General features: G+C 44.0%; 1 protein-coding gene across 3 annotated transcripts in view; it reads left to right on the forward strand.

Annotated features, from left to right (window-relative positions):
* Positions 1-19,782, forward strand: part of KATNIP (katanin interacting protein) — a 119,792-nt gene extending 100,010 nt beyond the window's left edge. For 2 of the 3 annotated variants that reach the window (XM_075010939.1, XM_075010940.1), the window contains exons 22-27: positions 1,349-1,459; positions 3,992-4,131; positions 9,908-10,009; positions 10,485-10,645; positions 16,066-16,154; positions 18,366-19,782. In XM_075010939.1, coding sequence (XP_074867040.1) covers positions 1,349-1,459; positions 3,992-4,131; positions 9,908-10,009; positions 10,485-10,645; positions 16,066-16,154; positions 18,366-18,424 — 662 coding nt within the window. In that variant the 3' untranslated portion in view covers positions 18,425-19,782. Of the gene's footprint in view, positions 1-1,348; positions 1,460-3,991; positions 4,132-9,907; positions 10,010-10,484; positions 10,646-16,065; positions 16,155-18,365 lie in introns of those variants that run through there. The other variant, XM_075010941.1, reaches the window with a different exon arrangement.
* The last annotated feature ends 263 nt before the right edge of the window (positions 19,783-20,045 follow it).

Below are 20,045 nucleotides of genomic sequence, written 5' to 3' on the forward strand. Positions count from 1 at the left end.
TCAGAAGTGCAGTGGCTGGAAGTTCAAGCTGGACAAATTCAGCTTGGCAGTAAGGTTTCTTTTTTTAGCAGTGAAGGTGATTAACAATTCAAACAATTTACAAGACGAAGTAGTGAACTCCACGCCAGCGAGAGGGCTTGAAATCAAAACGGGATGTTTTTTGTAAATGCCCTGATCTTGTTCATTCAGAACATGGATGACTGGGTTTACGACCACAGCCCACAGAAGTGCCAGGGCAACCTCCCTCTCCTGCTCCATCCCTCCCTCTCCTTGCTATACCCCCCACCTCTTCTCCCAGCCAGTGCAGCCCGGCAGCATCCCAGGGATGGAGATTGGTGCAGGCAGCAGTGATCCAGCCACCCTGCGCTTGCCAGCAGTGGCTGGAGAAGCAGAGCAAGACAGCCCAAGTCACTCTGCTCCCCCAGCCGCATTGCTTCGCTTCCTGATGGTGAGCATGGGGGCGGTCCCACTCTCTCGCTCAGGAGACTCACGAGGGGAGCAGAAGCTAGGGCCACACTGCTTTGCTTTCCCCGCCACTGCTGGTGAGTGCCCAGGAGGGAGGGGCAGACACCTGCTGCAGGTACCAGGCTGCACTGCCAGTCCTCCTGAATAACCAGGGACTCTGGGTGCTGCCGGCCCTTGCCCCTCCCACCCATGGCATTTGGGGGCGCATATGGCCCCCTCCCCTCTTAACCTCCAACATGTTGCTCCTGAATCAGAAATACTTGGCACAGGAATTACCAGGATAAGTTTTATGGCTTGTATTGTGAACGAGACAAGACTTGATAACCATAATGTCCCTTCTGGAATCAGAACTGATGAATCTGCATTCCAAATAATTGAAGCCTACATAAGTCGTCAGCTAAATGGGCTTTATAGTTACCTGAATCCTCTCCTGAATTGCAAATCAGAATGCCTGTGCTGTGTATTTGTGCATAGCTTATTTAGTTTCATGGTTAATTGGCTCATCATGTGATCTTCACCTAAGGAAAGATGTGCTGCTTGAGGAGAATGTGTGTAAAAAAGGGAAAGCAGCTTATTAATTAGAGAGAAGATGGCTTGTGGTAGAAGCAGTCTAAGTCAAGAAAGGAATATCTGACCATTCTGACAATAAATTAGTGAAAGTAGTAAATGAATGAAAAAAAGTGATGCAAGATGTTACCCACATGTCTAAGGCTGTGGAAGAAAATGTCTGATGTGCTAAATAGCATGTGCCCCTGTAATTGACGACACACAGGTGGGCTGCACAGCCATTTATTCATGTTGTAGATTTTATATTCTCTGATAACTTTCTTCTGAAATTGAAAAAAATGTTAGAATCAAAATTTTCCTTAATAGCATCTTTCAGTTATTTTCCAGTTTCAGCTTCTAACAAGCTGGGGTGATCCATACTATATTGGTTTGAATGGACTAGAGTTGTATAATGAGCATGGAGACAAAATTTTACTCACTGAAAACAGTATCCTTTACCAAACTGAGCTTCTCTTTCTCTCCCATACGTAGTCTCCAGTTTAGAGTTAATCAATTAAACCGGTTAACCAATTAAATGGAATATTACATCCCTAGGCGATGGTCCCACTATCCTCCACAGTCCTAGACCAGTTTTCCCTGCAACTCAACTTCTTCTGGCAGGGTGTGCAGGAGGAATGTTTCACTGGCCAGTTTCAGGGGCTCACTGACATTAGTCTCTGGTTTCTTTTCCTCTGTGAAACCTGAAGCTCCAAGGAATGCTTTACATAATTCTAGTTTCTGCTTCAACGTTTCATGGATTGTTTGGCTTAAGAACAGGATCCCTCTCCCTCCCTCTTGTATTTCAGCATTTTCCATCATGTCCCTGCAATAGGGGCGTAGTTTTCGAAAATTAGCAGAATACCAACTTTTGGCCTGTTTGACCCCTAAATTCAAGATTTCCAATTTCTTCTGCTACACCACACAAGTAAACTTTTTAAGGTATTCTCATACTACCTTGGTACTGGGATGTAGCTCCTGGTGCATTTCTTCCTGCAATAACTCTGCATCCTCTGAAATTGTGGTGCCAGATGTGTCTGGCTCTCCACTGTTTTAAACAAATCAACTTCCTGTCTCTCTAGCTGGAGAGGCTTGTAACTGGTTATATAGAAAAGGGTTCCAATGGATATTTTTTTGTTACTTGTTACTTGAGAGTCATCACTGTTGTGAGTCTTTGCTGGATGAAGAATTAGCAGCTTGTTCCTGATGTCAAGTTGGTAGCTCCAGTTACCTAGGAGAAGATACTGTAGATCTCAAAGGTGCAGCATGTCCCACAGAACTGTTTTCACAGGAATCCATGCTTTCCAAAAGTCACAGGAATTGGAAGGCTGAGATGTTTTTTGATGGGCTCAAATCTTTGGAAGAACCAAGGGCATATATCTCTTGAAACTGATCCAAGATCAGGAAGACTTTTCCTAAGTTTGTCTTGAAAAGAGTTTGTGAGAGAATAGTCTCCATAAAGGAGTCTGGGACCTCACCTAATGAATGAATTGTAACATTATAGTATTTTGGCAAGCATGGCAGACTGTTCCTTTTGCTGAGGAAAAATTTACTTATCAGCGGACAAAATTGCTGCATTACTTATTACAAAACCGCAAAAACAAACTTATTAGATTGGAACAAGCAACAAACACCGCTTTCACAAAACAGAAAAAGCAGTCACGTAGAACTTTAAAGACTAACAAAATCATTTATGAGGTGATGATTCCAGATCTGAAGAAGTGGGTCTGCTTCACGAAAACTCATCACCTCATAAATGATTTTGTTAGTCTTAAAAGTGCTACATGACTACCAGTATCACCTGTTATTTGTTATGCTTATACTAAGTTATGACAAGGGCAGCCTCGCACCCACATATTCACTGACGTGCCTGGAATTACTCAGACAAACCACCACAGAGAAAATATTTATTGAAACTGTAAGGGCATGGCACTATAGAGTCGAACCTCCAAGAGATCATAAGTCTGCTGAGGATGATTATTTTTCAATGGACACCGCACCAAGCCAAGTTTCACATGAAGAACCTTCACAAGTTCATATTAAAAATCCATCACAGAAAACTATGGGGAGGAAACTCTTATCTGTGAGGATGGAACTGTGCTTATGAAGTCAGAGATACCTACTTTGAAGTCTGTGGGAGTTAGGCATATTTCATCCAACCTTGCTGACTGAGCTAACCTTGTTATCCCCACCCTTGTTCTGGCTTATTTATACCTGGCCCTGCAGATTTCCAAGACCAGCATCAGATGAAGTGAGTCTGTGCTCACAAAAGCTCATGCTCAAAACTTTTTCTGTTAGTCTATAAGATGCCAGAAGACCCTTTGTTGCTGTTACAGATCCAAACTAACATGGCTACCCCTCCAATACTTCATTCATTTAGGCATTTTCAAGTGTCTCAATGCTGGACCAAACACTCCCTGTGCTGGAGATGTCCTTAAGTAGTGAGTCTGCCCCTATTCCTTGCTGGGTCGGGAATTTAAGTCCTCTGCCTTGGAGGTTCAGAAACTCCTGGCACAAAACTGAAATTCACCAATGGTTCTGTAACCGTTTCTATAAAGGAATGTTAGGCATGAGAACAGGTACAAACCGATGGACTGAAATGGGAGGAGAAACTTAAGGGAATTCAACAACAAAAATGAAACGGTGAAGCAACAGCACAAACCAAAGTGCCCACAACAAGTCCTTTCCCCCAGACTCATGCACACCACACCAAGGGAAGTAGTCTTCTTCCACCTAAGGCCTGTTTCTTCCCATGCTACAGCCTAGGTGGCTCACACCCCAGTTCATCCCGGCTACCCTGGACTCCTCTGACGTCTTGCCCATCTGTGTGATTGAGCCTAGCTGTAAGGAGGATTGTATAATCCGTGGTGCTCAGGAGAATATATTTTACCCTGAAGTGTGGTAGAAAAAAATATGGGGTGTAAAACAACAGATTTTTTTCACTCCTCCTGTTTGGTTAGTTAAGCTTAAAGTTTTGTTTCAGACATCGCAGCTTTTCCAGACAGTGTCAACATTTTAGAGGGTGTGTGTGGAGATGTCCGAACTCCAGACAAACTCATTGACGGTGTTAATGACAGTGGTGATGGCAGACACATGTGGCTTGCACCAATTCTTCCTGGTTTGGTATGGATACTTTTCTATTTTCTTCTCTGCATTACATTGGGGTGGTTGATATGTTTTTAAAGGGAGGTTGATGCCAGTGAAAAGTGCTGGATTAACACCTTTCAAAGTGAAATCCTTTGTTTCCTGAAGACCTACTACACAAACAACCTCGAACAGGTTTCTCCATATTGTGACCCCTTTGTTTCCCTCCTTCCCCTGTGCCTGCACTCTGCCGTGGAGGCATCACTTGTAGCAACAGTGTAGTTCAGAGTGGGTAAACTACAGCATGTGGACCACATTCAGCCTCTTGGACACTGCAGTCCAGTACCCAAGCTCCTGCTGGAGAAAGGAGTCAAGACAGCCTTCCTGGGAGGAGTCAGCCCAACTTCCAGGAAGTGTGATGTGGGGCAGCAATGATCTGACCACTTTCGGTGGTTAGTCCTTAGACACTCTACTTCTGCGCACACACCCTGCACCTCAGCTCACTAGTGCCTGGGTGATGCAGTTACCATACCACCACTCCATGCTCTCTGGGTGGGGCATTTGCAAGGTGGGGAGTTCTTCAGGGACTTGCCAAGAAGCCTTCATCAGGTTGACCCTTGCTGCTTGGCTATATCACCATGTTGAAAGCCACATCCCATGATTCCTGTCCCCAACCTCAGTCTCCCCGTGCTACACCCTGTAGAGTCCCCCACCACCACCTCAGTAACATCCACATTCATGACCCTCCATATAATTTCCAGATGTGCACCTCAGACCAAAAAGTTTTTCCCACCTCTGATGTAGATCTTTGACCTCTCACATGAGACTACCAACAAGGTGTCCATTGAGGGATGGGTTGAGAGCATGAAGGGTTAGGGCTTCTGGTCTCTACTGAAATGTTTGAAATTTTGAATGGTGAACTAGAAGTGACAGGCACAGTATTGCATGACCCAAAGTTCACCTTCTAGTAGCATCATATTAAATTTGTGTGTGGTTTGTAATATCTGAAACTGAGAAGAAGATAATCCTTAACTAGTTCTGGCCTATGTGTAATTTTTGGGGGTAAATCATTTTGCACAACTGTATCATGGACATTTACATTTCTCAGCATAACTGTTCTGAACTGCACAGGTTGAAAGTTTCCAAAAATAGTCCAACATGAGGGAGATCTAGGAGATCTGATGTTGGCTATGGTGTTGGAAAATTTAGGCCTTGACTACATGGTGGGGTGGGACAGTCCTGGAATGCAGAGTGCAAGTCCTGGTCTCAGACTGAATGATTCCAGGATAGCATTTGTCCTGAAGTCCCTGCAGTGTCACTCTGTGCAGCCTGCAACTCAGAAATGGTGCCGGGCTCTTTCCAGTGAGTGGGGGCCAAGGCGGGTCTTACTCCTGCCTCACCATGAGGCCCTGCCCCTGCTCCTCTTCTTTCCCCTGAGAGATTCCTGTGGCTGGAGTTCCCAGGAAATCATATACATTATTCAGTGTTTTCCAATCTGAGGAAAGAAGAAGGTACCCATATCTGTTCTTAAAGGCCTTAAGGATTTTGCCTTGGATGTCTGCAAATATCCAGCTTCTGTGCCTTCTTATTTCAATAAGCTTTATAGGAAATATCTGGATATGCAACAGAATTTTAATATTTTTCTTTCCACAGCTTTATTTCCAAGAACTCTGCAAAGGTTTGCCTGGGGCTGAGCAGATAGACCTCTACAGTTCCCGTACCACCCCCACCACACACACACACACACACACACACACCCCCATCCACCCACCCCCAAAGAATCCGGAAGTTTGCGTATATTACTGCGGAAAGTGTATTCACTTGCTCTGCTCTGTGAGTGACATTCACCGCCAAGCTCAAGGCCTTCGCATCACTAAAGTCCCATTTAAACCCTCTTAGCTACAATGACTCAAATAGATTTGAATATAAATTGCCTAATGTTCATCTTCCCTCTAATCTGTCTGCTTGCCTGCCCCCTCCCAGATTGTGAGCTCTTCAGAGGAGGGACTATCCTTGATGGCTAGTATACAATGGGCACTACAATAAATAAATGAATGGTAAACACACCAAGCTCTTCAGAATCATCTGGCTCTTTGTGGAAATGTCCACGGGGAAAATCGTAATTACTGACAGGCTATAGAAATGGACTGAGCTCTTTTTTTTGTTATTGGGCATACTGCCAAGGCCGGAAAGACCAGTAGTGACTTCGTAGGGATTGAGCTCCACCAGTTAAATCATCCCCTTTTTAGAATTTTGGGTGAACCAAATACCCTTTCTCCCCTTTCTTTCCTACTGCAGCTCCATGGAGAGCAGGTGGGTGGGGCTGCTGACATTTAGCCCCTTCGTAGCAGCTGTCTGGGGAGGAATAGGTTGGTGGAAGTGGTAGCTCCAGTGACAGCTCCGTTTTCCAGTGAAAGCACTGAACAGTGCAAAGGACAGCATATGTTCACAGGCTGCCTTTTCAGTTCTCTTTGAGGCTAAAGGTTAGCCCCAAAGTATCCAAGCACAGCCTCAGTCCACAGCTCCACACCTTCCTCCAGCGCAGCTTAAGTGTTGTGGCTGTGGGATATTTAAAGAGGAGAAGAAGTGGCAAATGGGCAGGAAGAGGAATAGGGGTGGTTAGCAGTCCAGCAGTGATGGGTTGGGCCTCTCATTCAGCATAGGACCCTGGTAAGGACATTGAGGAGCTCAGGGAGGGATGGCCTTTGGCTTGTCATGGTCTGACAGTGGGAGCTGTGTGGCTGAAGCACCAGCCTTTTTTTGGAGAGCAGGGCAGGGAGCTAAGGTGGGACCTTTCACCTGTGTCGTCGTTGGGAGGGAGGGAAAGGAGCAGGAAAAGAAAGGGAGCAAAGTGACTGGACCTTCACCATTTGTTTTGGGCACGAGCAGCCATTGAGGGGGACTTAGAGTGAGAGGAGCGACTGGATGGTTACCTCAATGCCAACCCTCCACACTGCTTTCACTGTGGTAATACGTGAAGCGTTTGAGCCATGCCTGAATGCGGCATTCCTCTCTCCATTGAGATGCCAGTCTGACTACTGATTTGGGAGAGTAGTGCTTCAGTCTCTGTTTATTTAAATCTCCTCAGCCCTCACCCTGTAGCTGTTGACTCTTGCTAAGCTCCCTCGTAACTGGGAGTTAGCAAAACAGCCACAAAACTTTTTCCTCTACTTTGGAAGGCGGTCAGTGTCCAGAAGAGGAAGCAAGCTGAGCCTGCAAGGTGTTAAAAGGGCAATTTCTGTAATGAAATCAGTTGGAATGATGAACCAAATCTTTGGACTCCACATGCCGCTTAATGACCAGAACTGATCCAGGGACCCACCAAAGTGAACGTACTCCTTCCTCTTTAACTGGAGATCTGCATTACAGTCAGCAAACGCTTGTTAAATAATCTTCCTTTTCCCTTTACTCCTTGTATTTAATCAGACTGAGCAATTCTGTCTTGGGGCATGATAGATACTTGTTTGGTCAGAATGATTCATTTCTCCATCTCTGATAGCTGTTTTAATAATAGTTAAATAGATAGTTACATTCAGATTAAATAGGAAATTTGCTATCACAAAGCAAACTCTATGCTGGGATGGGAACAGGGGGCACTTACCTGGCGTGCGCTTTTGGCTTTTCTCAGCTGCCAAACAGATCAGATATTGTACAATAGACCCTGATGTGCATGTAAGTTGCATTCCTGGGTAACCATGCGTAAGTCAGATTTCAGATAAGTTGGGACCAGGTTGGGAGAGGGGTCCTGCTGCCTTCAGGTCCCCCAGTCCTGGCTGCACTGGGCTCCCAGCTGCCCACCCAATCATGGGAGCCAGGAAACTGATGGGTGCAGCAGCACTGGTCAGTTTCCTGCCTCCTGCAAATGGAGGGGAGCCGGTCCAGTCCTGGCTCCCCCAGCTGAGTGAAGTCAGGCAGCAGGTGCAGCAGTCCGCCCCCTGGCTTCCCCAGCATGCAGGCTCCAACCCCCAAGGAACTGTTGGGGCTGGGGGAATCCCGGGTAGCAAAGGGGGCTGAGAGCCAGCCAGCAGTGACTCTCTGGGGCTGGAGCTGGTGGACCTCAGTGCTCTGCCACCTCCCATTGCCCTTAATGCCTAGGGATTCCCCACCCAGCAGCTCCCCGTGGCTGGAGCTGCCCCAGGGTCCCCCTCAAAGTGCATGAAAACGAGAAATGCGCAAGTCGAGTTTGCGTATCTTGGCGGTCTACTGTATTAACCTGTGCCAGGCAGAGTCAGGTCAAGAATCAAGGCAATGTAAAAGTGGCTGAAAAGCCAATCTCAACTACCTCCAGGAACCTAGTCTATTGGCTTCTGTGTGGAGTACTCCCAATCTCAGACTGTGCAGCTGTAGCAGAATTAGTCCCCTGAGCTCACAGGTAAATTAGAAAGCTGAGCCAGTATATAAAATGCCACCATTAATCTCCTCTCAGATCTATACTTCAGGTGGATCTAGAAAATGAAAAGCTCAGTATCAGCATCTTACAACCTGAAGTTACAGAAGCCAGACTTAGTACTATATACTTAACAGCTGCCTTAAAAAGCATCTTAAATCCCAAGCTAAGACCTCTGAGGTATGACACCACCATCTCTTAAATATAATCAGAGAATATCCACTGATCTTTTAGTCTTTATTCTTTTTATTTATTATTTATTACCTAACAAATAAATATGTTAATTTCTAAGGTGCTACAAGACTGCTTGTTTTTCTTAAGCTACAGACTAACACGGTACTGATTCTTTAGTGCTTTACTTACCTGAATTACAATAGCACTGACAAGGCCCCAGGCCTGGATCAGTACCCTGTGGTGCTAGATGCTGTACACACAGAACACAGGGACAGTCCCTAGCCCTCAGAGCTTACAGTCTGAGTATGAAATGAGACAACAGGCATGCAGCCAACAGAGAGCACAAGGAAGCAAAGGAGCCAACCATGTTAAGTTTTTTGTAGGCCTCAGGGCAAAGGAGAGCTGAAAGGAGTGATCTGAAAGAGGACAATGAGGTAGCTTTGCAAATCTTGTGAGGGGCAGCTGCTGGGTATGAGAGGCAACATGGGACACTGCACCAATGGGCTTGTTGGCAACTGTAACAAGGGGGTTATGGAGGAGACATTGTTGAGCATGCAGAGGTGAGAATCGTTATCTTGATAATATATCAGAGGTGACAGGTAAATGGGGAGAGGCCACCAAGATCTGTAATTTGTTTTTGATGCAATGACCAGAGGCTGAGGAGGGGAGGAGAGGACAAGAAAGGTGTGGAGAGCAGTGCAGAGGAGTACAGAGAGGAGGGACGTGGGTGGAATGATGAGGCTGGAAGAGGATATTACAGTAGTCAAGATGTGAGATGATGAGGGCCTACGTGAGTGTTTTTAGCTGTGTGGATGGCAAGATTGGTCTTGGAGATGGCGTGCAGGAAAAAACAGTAAGATTTCGACTGACCTGAATTAGTGAGACTAGAGCAAGACCTGCGTGAAAAATGGCCTCCTGCTTCCAGGCAGGAGAGAGAGGCAAATATGTGGCGCTAGCCATAGTAACTCTGAGAGGAGAGGGAGGGAAAGGCTTTGGGTGAAGAAGGAGGAGCTTAAGCTGATGGCTAGACATCCAAGAGGATATGTTTGAGAGACAGGATGAGGATCATTGGCACAGAGGTGACAGTTGAATTCATTAAACACTTTCATATCATTTTTCAGCTTTCTAGCTCTGCTCGTTTAATACAAACCTTTGGGTCTTGTTCTGCACATTTGTCATGCTTTATGTTCGCACGCCTTCATTTGGGGTTTGTTATGTTTTACTGAAAATTAAATCAATTTTTTTCTCTGACAGGTGAACAGGGTTTATGTTATTTTTGACCTGCCCACTACCGTGTCAATGATCAAACTGTGGAATTATGCAAAAACTCCCCAAAGGGGAGTGAGAGAATTTGGTGTAAGTACTTATTTGTAAGCAGTTTTGATAGGTCAGTTTACCCTAATTTCTTTTTTTTTTTGTTTCACCCTCATAATTTATCACAGTGTGATTCACTCGTCTTATGTGCAACTTCAACATAAATGTCTTAAGTTTTTAAAACCATGACTCACTACCATTAATAAAATGCAGAATAACAGAATCAAATTTCTGTAATAGAGTATAGTCAGTTCTTCTTTGCTTGCTCATATATTTTATTAGAAACTAATCTGCCAGGAGACAGAGAGTGAGAAAGCACCAGGCAGAGAGAGATGGAAAATGTTTGACACAGAGAAGCAGCTGAACCATTGAGCAATGCCTGTGGAACAAACAGTGCAACTTCCATAGATCTGACAGCACTGACGTTTCATTCAGACACACTTTCCAGAAGCGTCTTCATGAATAATAATATAAACTGTTCTGTTGCTTCAGCAAATTGATTGTTTTGTGTTTCCAGCTTCTTGTAGATGATTTGCTTGTGTACAATGGAATTCTAGACATGGTGAGCCATATGGTGCATGGGATCCTGCCCACCTGTGATCCCATGGTCCCGTATCATACCATTCTCTTTACAGATGATGAGAGGATTTGCCAGCAAGAGAAGAATAGAGTTATTAGGTATGTGCGGGGCTTTGATTTTAATACAGAAACCTGTTTGTATAATTTTGTTTCCCATAGTTAAAGTCAGCAACTTCTGCGTTACTGTAGAATTCCAGTATTATGTACTGACTGGCACTGAAAACAATTGTGCTGTATATTATATTCAGACTATCAGATGCCAACCCAGTGAGGTGAAATTTTGGAAGAGAAGAGTTTGAGAAAATGAGGATGTTAATGTCAAAAGTAAAAATAAATAAAATCCTTAGATTTGGCATTAACTATACTTAAGGAAACCATACTAGACTCTCACGTAATGTGCATACCCTGGAGCAAAACTTACCAGGAAGGTAAGCAGTAACCAGCCTGGCTAACTAATAAGGTTCCAGAAGGTATTCAGCGATTTTTTTCAAAATCTCAAATATCAACTTTTGTGAAGTCAATAAAAAGACGCATAAATTGTAGCAGGAAAATGTAAGAGAGAAATTAGTAGGGCTGAGATATATTTCAAAGAGCAAATAGTTAACTATTAAAAAAAAAAAAATCTCATGTTATAGGGTTCACTGAACTGTGCTCTCTTGTGGTGTCCCTGAGTGCACTTGCTCAAGTGTCAGGCCTCATGTCTTTACCTCTCTAGTAGTGGAACTTCACAGTTCTCTTACTGATAGGGCCATGGGCTGCAGTATTCTGTGTTATCAACCATGCTTACCTGGCAGGTCCAACTGGGTTCAGCATCTTCAGTTCTTGCCCTGTGGGAGCCTCTGACCAATGGTAAATAAAATGACCAGATAGTCTTGTTTATTTTCACAGTAGGAACAAAGCATAATAGGAGGGAAATTGATTTTAAAATAAAAAACTGACTGCATATGTCTGTCATACCTAAGGCTTACTACCCCTTCATGTGGCCTTGGCCTGAATCTTTTTGTCCTTTCCAGTTACCACATAATTACCTCATCTCTGAAGAGAAAGAGCTCTTTTATCTCTACCACAGCTTCAAGAGGTTAAGGCAGTGTTCTCAGACCCAATGACTCAGCCATTGTCTTGTAACCCTCAAAGATTTACCATGGAGTGGCTTATCTCAAGCTATTATTTTCTTCTTACCTGCATTTCCTTACAGCAGCCTATTAAACTAACCCAATATTTTCATGCACTAAAGATACCAAATCAACACCTGCTATTCCTCCGTTACTACAGGAGCAGCTCCATGCCCATCATACAAATAGTAAAATATTATCTGTCGTTAGCAGGAAATCTGCAGTGCTTATGGTGGGTCTGCTGGATCGTTCTAGTCAAATGAAGCAATTAAAGCTGATATAGGGACCACTGTAATGATCTTCCCCAGGCAGGGTTGGGGGGATGCTCTTTACTGGTAGTGGAGCTGAGGTGTTCTCAGAGTGATGTTTAAAAATAAGAGATGCTGATACAGATTAAAACCCATAAGTCATCAGACCCACATGGAATTCACTCAGGAGCTCTATATGAACTTAAGAAAGCTCTGACTTAACTGATAGCAAAATTGTGCAGTCTTTCATAAACGTCAGCTCTCAACCAGAGAATTAGTGGGTATTAAATGTTGCACGTATAAATAAAAAATTAGTGTTGATCTGAGGAACTATTGGCCAGTCAACCTTATATCTGTGCAAGATAAATTGGCTAAAGTTATATGTAAGAATATAGTTAGAAGGCAATGATATAATAAGGTCTGCCAGCATGGTTTCTGCAAATCAACACAGTAAAACAAAGGTTAAAGGAGAATGGATTGACACACTATGACAGTGAGATTGAATAGTGACAGTCTGAAAACTTACAGAAGGAAATAGTTTCCCATTGAGCACACAATTAACTTGTTGAACTCCTTGCCATATGTGTCGTTTGAGGCCAGACCCTTAACAGGGTTCAAAAAAGGGATTAGACTGGGGGCATCCAATACATTCACCACTCACCAAAGCTGCGTCTACACGTGCACGCTACTTCGAAGTAGCGGCACCAACTTCGAAATAGCGCCCGTTGCGTCTACACGCGTCGGGCGCTATTTCGAAGTTAACTTCGACGTTAGGCGGCGAGATGTCGAAGTCGCTAACCTCATGAGGAGATAGGAATAGCGCCCTACTTCGACGTTCAACGTCGAAGTAGGGACCGTGTAGACAATCCGCGTCCCGCAACGTCGAAATTGCTGGGTCCTCCATGGCTGCCATCAGCTGGGGGGTTGAGAGATGCTCTCTCTCCAGCCCCTGCGGGGCTCTATGGTCACCGTGGGCAGCAGCCCTTAGCCCAGGGCTTCTGGCTGCTTCTGCGGCAGCTGGGGATCTATGCTGCAGGCACAGGGTCTGCAACCAGTTGTCAGCTCTGTGTATCTTGTGTTGTTTAGTGCAACTGTGTCTGGGAGGGGCCCTTTAAGGGAGCGGCTGGCTGTTGAGTCCGCCCTGTGACCCTGTCTGCAGCTGTGCCTGGCATCCCTATTTCGATGTGTGCTACTTTGACGTGTAGACGTTCCCTCGCTGCGCCTATTTCGATGTTGGGCTGAGCAACGTCGAAGTTGAACATCGACGTTGCCGGCCCTGGAGGACGTGTAGACGTTATTCATCAAAATAGACTATTTCGATGTTGGCTGCACGTGTAGACGTAGCCCAAATGTGACAAATAGGAAACCACATTGTGGTGACTATGGTTCTCAAGCTGCATGAAGCTCTTGGAGCCTTTGAAAGCAGCTTGTACTGAAAGCTGCATGCAGGGAGTGCTGTCCGCCCTCTCCACACATGCGCCCCACTGCTTGGTGGGAGAAGCACATGGCGGTGGCGGACCCGGTGGCTCTGGTGAGTCGCTGGTATTGAATTAGAACAGGGTGCTGGAGGTGCCTGGCTCTGGGGGAGGGGAAGGGAATTTATTTAGAGGGAAAGAAATGTGATGAATATGCAAAAATGACAGCCACGAGTGTGGCAATATTTGAATTCTTATATAGTAACATTAAAATTGATATTTTGATTTAAACGTATGAGGTATTTTGTGTAATGCATTTTCGAGTTGTCTGTATTCATAGTCATAAGCCAGCTTTCATAAAATAAGGGGAGGGCTGCCACGTGCCCCATTTGACTTTTGGTCTAGAGCTAATCATTTGTAATTTGCTTGATTTGCAGTTCCCCATTCATCTCTTAATCTACTTACAATGTGCAATGGGCCACTTTGCATAGGATAGAAAGGTTTGACTCTTGCATGTAACATGGAGTTCTTTTTAGGTTGATTGCAAGGGAGAAAGAGGTTTTATTCATATGCAGAGCATGAGAGAGTCTGGCCTAGATGATTAACAGTACTCCCATTTAGCTCTTTTAGTTTCTGTTCTTTGGAAGAACTTCCAACCTTGTTTGATCTGTGGGTCCTTAGACAAAGGCCAGGTCTACATTAGACTCAAAAGTGGATCCTAGATATTCAATTCCAGCTATGGCAGTAGTGTAGCTGTAATCAGTGTATCTAGAATAACTTATCTGGCCATCAGTATCAGAGAGGTAGCTGTGTTAATCTGTAGCTTCAAGAACAACAAGAAGTCTTGTGGCACGTTATAGACTAACATATTTTGGAGCATAAGCTTTCATGGGCAAATAGCCACCTCATCAGATGCATGAGTGGGGGTGTGGTTTCAGAGGGGTATCCTCACTCTCCCATCAACCTCCCTTACTCCTCACAATAATGAGGAGTATCAGGGTCGACTGTCAAGCCCTGATTATTTGATTCCACATGTCTGCACTAGGTGCATAAAATCAAACCCCAAAAGATCAACCCTGACCAAGCTGTTCTCCTGGCAAGCACAGACTTACCCAAAGTGTCTCATATGATGTGAATCGTTTTCTGATTGTCTTCACTTGCTGAATGGATCCTGTTTTCAGAAAATCTAAGTGGATAGCTTTTCTAAGCCCACATCACACTTGCAGAGGTGTTTTTTTTTGTCATGGTTTTGTCAATGATAGAAAAGCACTGGTTTGCGTTCATATAGTTTTCCACAGGTGTCAGCGCATGTCTACGTTTGTAGCACTTCCATCACTGATGAGAGGAGCAAGCTGTGGTAGCTGTCCCTCTCTGCACTGCTCTGGAACACATTGCAAATCATTATTGTGACCGGGGTGGATATGTGTGTGTGACAGCTGCCAGCAGTCCTAAGGCAGAAGAAGGGGAAGACCCCAACCTCAACCCCCACCTCCCTCCTGGACTCTGCCCAGCACAGTCTGTCTGCATTTTTCTGTTCATATTGTGGGAGGCAGCAGGAGCATTCCATAACAATGGTTTCTTTTGTGTCCTGAAGCAGTGATGGACTGACCCTCAGAGAGAGCTAAGCAGGGGAGGGGATGAGGGAGGCAGGACTGCTGGGTTTCAAAGAGTGGCCACTCCTGCTGTGCATTGTGGGACAGCTGTGGAGGGCAATTAGGTGGATAAAAGCTATCAAGAGTCTTCACTGGCACATCAGTGCAAAACCATCAGTGCAAAAAGGCTCTCGTTGGGGTGGCTTCATTTTTTGAATGAATTTCCCCAGTTTCAATGCAAAATATGGATTTCCAGTGAAGATACCAGTGTGATTTTTTTTCCCACAAAACTTGAATTTTTGTACTAAAACTGGCAAATGTGGACATAGCTTAATTTTTTTAGGGACAGAAAGAATCAGTAGTCATTAATCATTCAAGACATATCTGTTCTATAATCTCCCTTACTGATGTTATTGTTGAAATTTGACTAAGTATCCAGTTGACATTTTTCTGTATTTAGTAGGATTTAAATTTCATTAGGTTTTTGAAGCTATTGATTCCTGCTTATAAAGGACCAGACTGTCTGTCTGCAGTCTACACACAAAAATGCTACATTGGTTTAACTAAAATCAACTTTTAAATAACTACTCGCACATGGACGCATTTGAGCTGGAAAGAAAAAGAATGTAACAGTGAAGGTAATTTGGTAACACTGGACCAATTTACCTCAGGTTGGATTCTTTGTTGCGTGAAGTCTTTAAATCAAAAACTGATGTGTTTCTAGGAGATATTTTTAGCATAACCAGAAGTTAAGGACCTAATGCAGGAATCACTAGTCTACACAGGTTTGCACCAGTTTAATGAAGTTGATTTTTAAAGCAGATATGGTTTGGGTGGTCAGATTTTGCACAAGGAGAAGGTTGAGTAGGCTGCAGACTTGATATGGTAGTTGAAGTTGTACTGTAAGTTTGAGAGCTCCCCTTCCAACCAATACAATTGGAAGGAATAACTTTACATTTTTAGGTTTATTACTGTAGGACACAGAAGGGGGAAGCCCCACCCTTCTGGACTGTGACCCCCAAAAGGCAGTAGTGTCAGTGGTGCAGCCTCACAGTGGATTAGGTAATGTATCGCACAGCATTTCTCATAGCTGCAAAGGTGTCAATGGACTGTTGATTCTCCCTGCTATTAGTCTGTTTTTCATCTTGGCAGCAATCATGTCGAAGATCAGGATGTACGAATGATGAACGAAAATCAAATTGTCACAAATTCCAAAAAGAAGCAGGTTGCTGCTGACCCAGGTAAGTCCAATTTTTTTTTTATCAGAACATTTTCCCCACTATCTACAGGCACAGAATTAATAACCGACTTATTTTCTGTTGATATACGGTCATCACGTATGTAGGAAATGGGGAACCTCCAGTAAATGTATCCCCCTTCTCCAAATGTCCTGTGCTATAAGGGCAGACCTGCTAGTTGAAGTTTCTTGTGCACCAGCATAACAGCAGGACCCCTTAGTCTGGGCCTCAGCCCTGCCACAGGGCAGTAGGACATCTCCTCTCCTGGCTTAATGTAACTACAGCCTTGAATTCTCACAGTTCTAAAGACAGCTCTGCTCACAAATTAAAGCTTGAGGGATAAGAGGTGAAAAGACTTATCTGATCTTCTCTCTCAAGTCACATAAAGAAGCCCCTTTCCCTCCTCACTTTGCCACCTCTCTAGCTCCTTCCCAGTTGTAAAAAGTGAGCCTTTGTTCACCTCTCTAGACCCCTCATGGCCCACTTCCAACATACTTGCTGAGTGGAAGGACCCCCAGCACTATGAATGCAGATGATGCCTGCTCATAGCAGACTAGGCAGCTTGTTTTCACAGCGGGTTGAGTTAAAAATGTTGGGAAAACCCATTCTGTAACTCGACCTGCTAACTTGTGAAAACTACAGATTGCCTTACCTTTGCTAGAATTTTACCTCATATTCATGAACTTGAATTAGCTGTGTGGAAGCCCTGAGGGAAAGAAAGCAAATGGGCAGCACAGGCCTCAAGAAACTCTCAGAGATGGAGTAGCAATCTTGCTGAAAGTCCTCCTTGTCCACCCTTCTGAAGTCCTGCAGGTGAGTCAAAAATGCTCCATGGTCAATGGTATCAAGAGCTGCTGATAGTCATCTTACGATAGTCTGCTACTAGCAGGTCATCCCTTCTCATGGTCGGCACACTCTGTGCTTTGTAATCCCAGCTGAAAAAGGACTGCTGTGGATCAAAGAAATCTGTCAAATGCAATGTAGCTCATGCTTCTTCATAATAGAGCCCAAGAAAAGGAGCTGTTTCATGATAAGGTGAAACTCGGTGAGGTTGTGCATGTCCAAAGTTGGTTCCCAAAGAGGCGTGTAACTGCTCTTGTTCAAATATGACTGGCTATTAATGTTCTCAACTTAAGGAAGGCATTACAGTAATGATACTCCTCAGTACTGGCTCATCTCTTGGGGTTTTTAATCAGCTTTGAAAGACATGCATTCATCACAGAGATGGTTGGTTTTGATCCCTGCCATCAAGACAGTGTTTTTATTTCCATCCGCAGTTCTTGGGGAAACAGTCAATCAGCCTGAATCTAATAATCGTAATAATAAATAGCAAACAAGTTGGCAGTTTTTTGTAGACATTACTGAGAAATACTCAATTGTGCTACCGTACCAAATATGAAGATTCATGGCACTTGATTCCAGGTCTGTTCTGAAGGCAGAAGCGCAGAATTTTAAATGTAGACCTGCTCTCAGAGTGTCACAGCTAGATACAAGACTCAGCAGATTGTTTAGCATAAGTCGCTAACCCACATTTCAAGGGATCATTCAAGATTAAATGACCCGTTTACACCCTTGTAGTCTTGAGAAGAAGAGGGGAGGAGCAGCTGAGGAAGTTGTTATAATGGGTTATAGATTGTTGTAATAAGCCATCAATCCAGTGTGTCTGGCTGGAAGGGTGAAGAAGAGCTGTGTGTAAGCTGAAAAGTTTCACTCTCTCACCAATAGAAGTGAATCCAGTCATGGGCAGTGGGTGAACCTAGCGCTAAGCAAGGCAAGCCTCCTGCCCAGCCCCTGCCATTCCTGGCCCCATGGGAGCCAAGCCCCCACCCTGTACCAACAGCACCGCCACAGCGCGGTTGACTTTATCTACCTCTCCCCTGCTCCAGAGCTCAGGCAGTTTGCTGTTCTCAGCCAGTCAGAGCGGTGGGAAACAGTAGCCTAGTCCATGTCCCTAGAAAGGCAATCTAAGTTGGACTGAAGATCTCAAGGGCTGGTGAATCCATCCATTCTCTAAGGAGTTTGATCTGCTGTTAATTGTTCCTCACTCTGGTAGAGGAGGGAGTTCTCATTCTTTGGGGCTCTGGGAGGAGGAAGAGGGTAGGTTTCTATGTGGTGTGGAAAAGGGAGCTGATTCTTCTCTCCCAGTGTAACTTGTGACTTCATTATCAGTGTGTAATATTGTTCTTAAAACAACATACTTTTCTGTCCCAACAGCTTTACGGCCTAAAACCTGCATAAGTGACAAAGGAGTGCTGAGGAGGAAAAGACACTGAGGGGTTATGAACTGGACATCCCAAACCCACCCAGCTGAGATGCCTACCATCTGGCACTTCTGAAGGCAAATCAGCCACATGGCAGATCTTTGTCACTTGGCACTCCCAAGCCATCATCCAAATGCCTGAGATCTTGACAGTCTAAAGATGGGAAGCTTTGTTTGATGGAGGAGGCTGTTTAGAAATGAAATTTTAATTATTCAGTGACAGTGTTTCCTGTTATGTCAGCACCTATACTATTTGCATTTTCATTCTATTAACTAGCGAATCTTCCATCAGCTTCCCCAAGACACTATGTAGTAGTGCTGTAGAGTCAAGAAACTTTGCTTTTGATGCCTGTGGAAGCTCCTTTTCCCCCGTTCTTCCAACAAACAGAGGTATCAATGATGGTGTGGAAGTTGCCTTTAAAAAATTCCAGTCAGGAAGCAGGGATTTCATCCATTCATGAGCAGTCAAATTTCAGCAAACTGCTCAGTTCTCATTTTTCATTGAAAGGATTTGAAAAAAAATGACAAAATTTGCATTAATTTCACTATTGTAAAAATAACTGGACCATAACCCCCTCACACATCCTTCATAACCCTGCTGCAAAACCAGTTCTCTCCTCTTGTATTTTACACACACGCACTGCTCTATGTTACATTGTGTACAAATAGTCTGTAGCAACACATGCCATACACTGCCTCACACAGGTCTATTTTCATTGTCATCTATTGTCAGCATATTGCACACATCCTGACAAACTAAGTGCTTTCCCACTGGTAGGTAACTTGTGTTTCATATATGATTGGATTATATTTCTGGATCTACAGCTGAAATCTCCAGATACATTGTACAGTAATTGTGGTGTTATGCAACCAAAAAGGTGGTGAAAAAATTGACTGCATTGAAGGATGCAGTTGTGTGTCATTGTCACCTAAAACTTGTAACTCATTATAACCTATATATCTTTCTCCATAGAAAAGACTCTTCTTTATCCCAGTTAGAGTTCCCAGTTTTCACTGTGAAGGAGAGACGCTGCAATACCATAAGATACATTTCTTTTCACAACATGCTATTTTTAGACATGAAGCAGAGATCTACCGCTGCAGTTCCTGATACAGCCACCAAATTCATTGCTGCCAGTTCTAGGCTACATAAAGATTATCTGAGACTCTGATAGCTTGTATATTTGCTTATAAAAATGTATTTTAGTATTTGTTTTGGTCGAAGTTGTTTTGCTGAGTTATGAAACACAAGTGAAATGAATGTGCTTCCCCAGATTTCTGTATATTGCTATTGCAACTATATAACATTTTGTATTTAAAACAAAAACAACATTTTACCTCCTCTCTATATAAAATAGATTTATAACTCTATTTCAAGATCATTAAAATTCTATTCTATTCTATTTGGCTTTTATGCACAAGTACTAAATACATCTAGCTTGGTTAAGAGGTAATGCACTGTGATCTGAGTGTTCCTGCAGGTCCCCTCCCCAGGCACTCCGGCACCTGTGAAACTAACCCACAAGCTCCGGGACCGGCTTGTGATGGGCGAATGAGATGACAATATTGGTGCTCTGACTATTACCATGAAAAAGGCTGAACGTAGCACCCAGGAGATAAAAGGTAAAAGGTCT

The sequence above is a fragment of the Carettochelys insculpta genome, chromosome 16 (assembly GCF_033958435.1).
Source record: "Carettochelys insculpta isolate YL-2023 chromosome 16, ASM3395843v1, whole genome shotgun sequence".
NCBI lineage: Eukaryota > Metazoa > Chordata > Testudines > Carettochelyidae > Carettochelys > Carettochelys insculpta.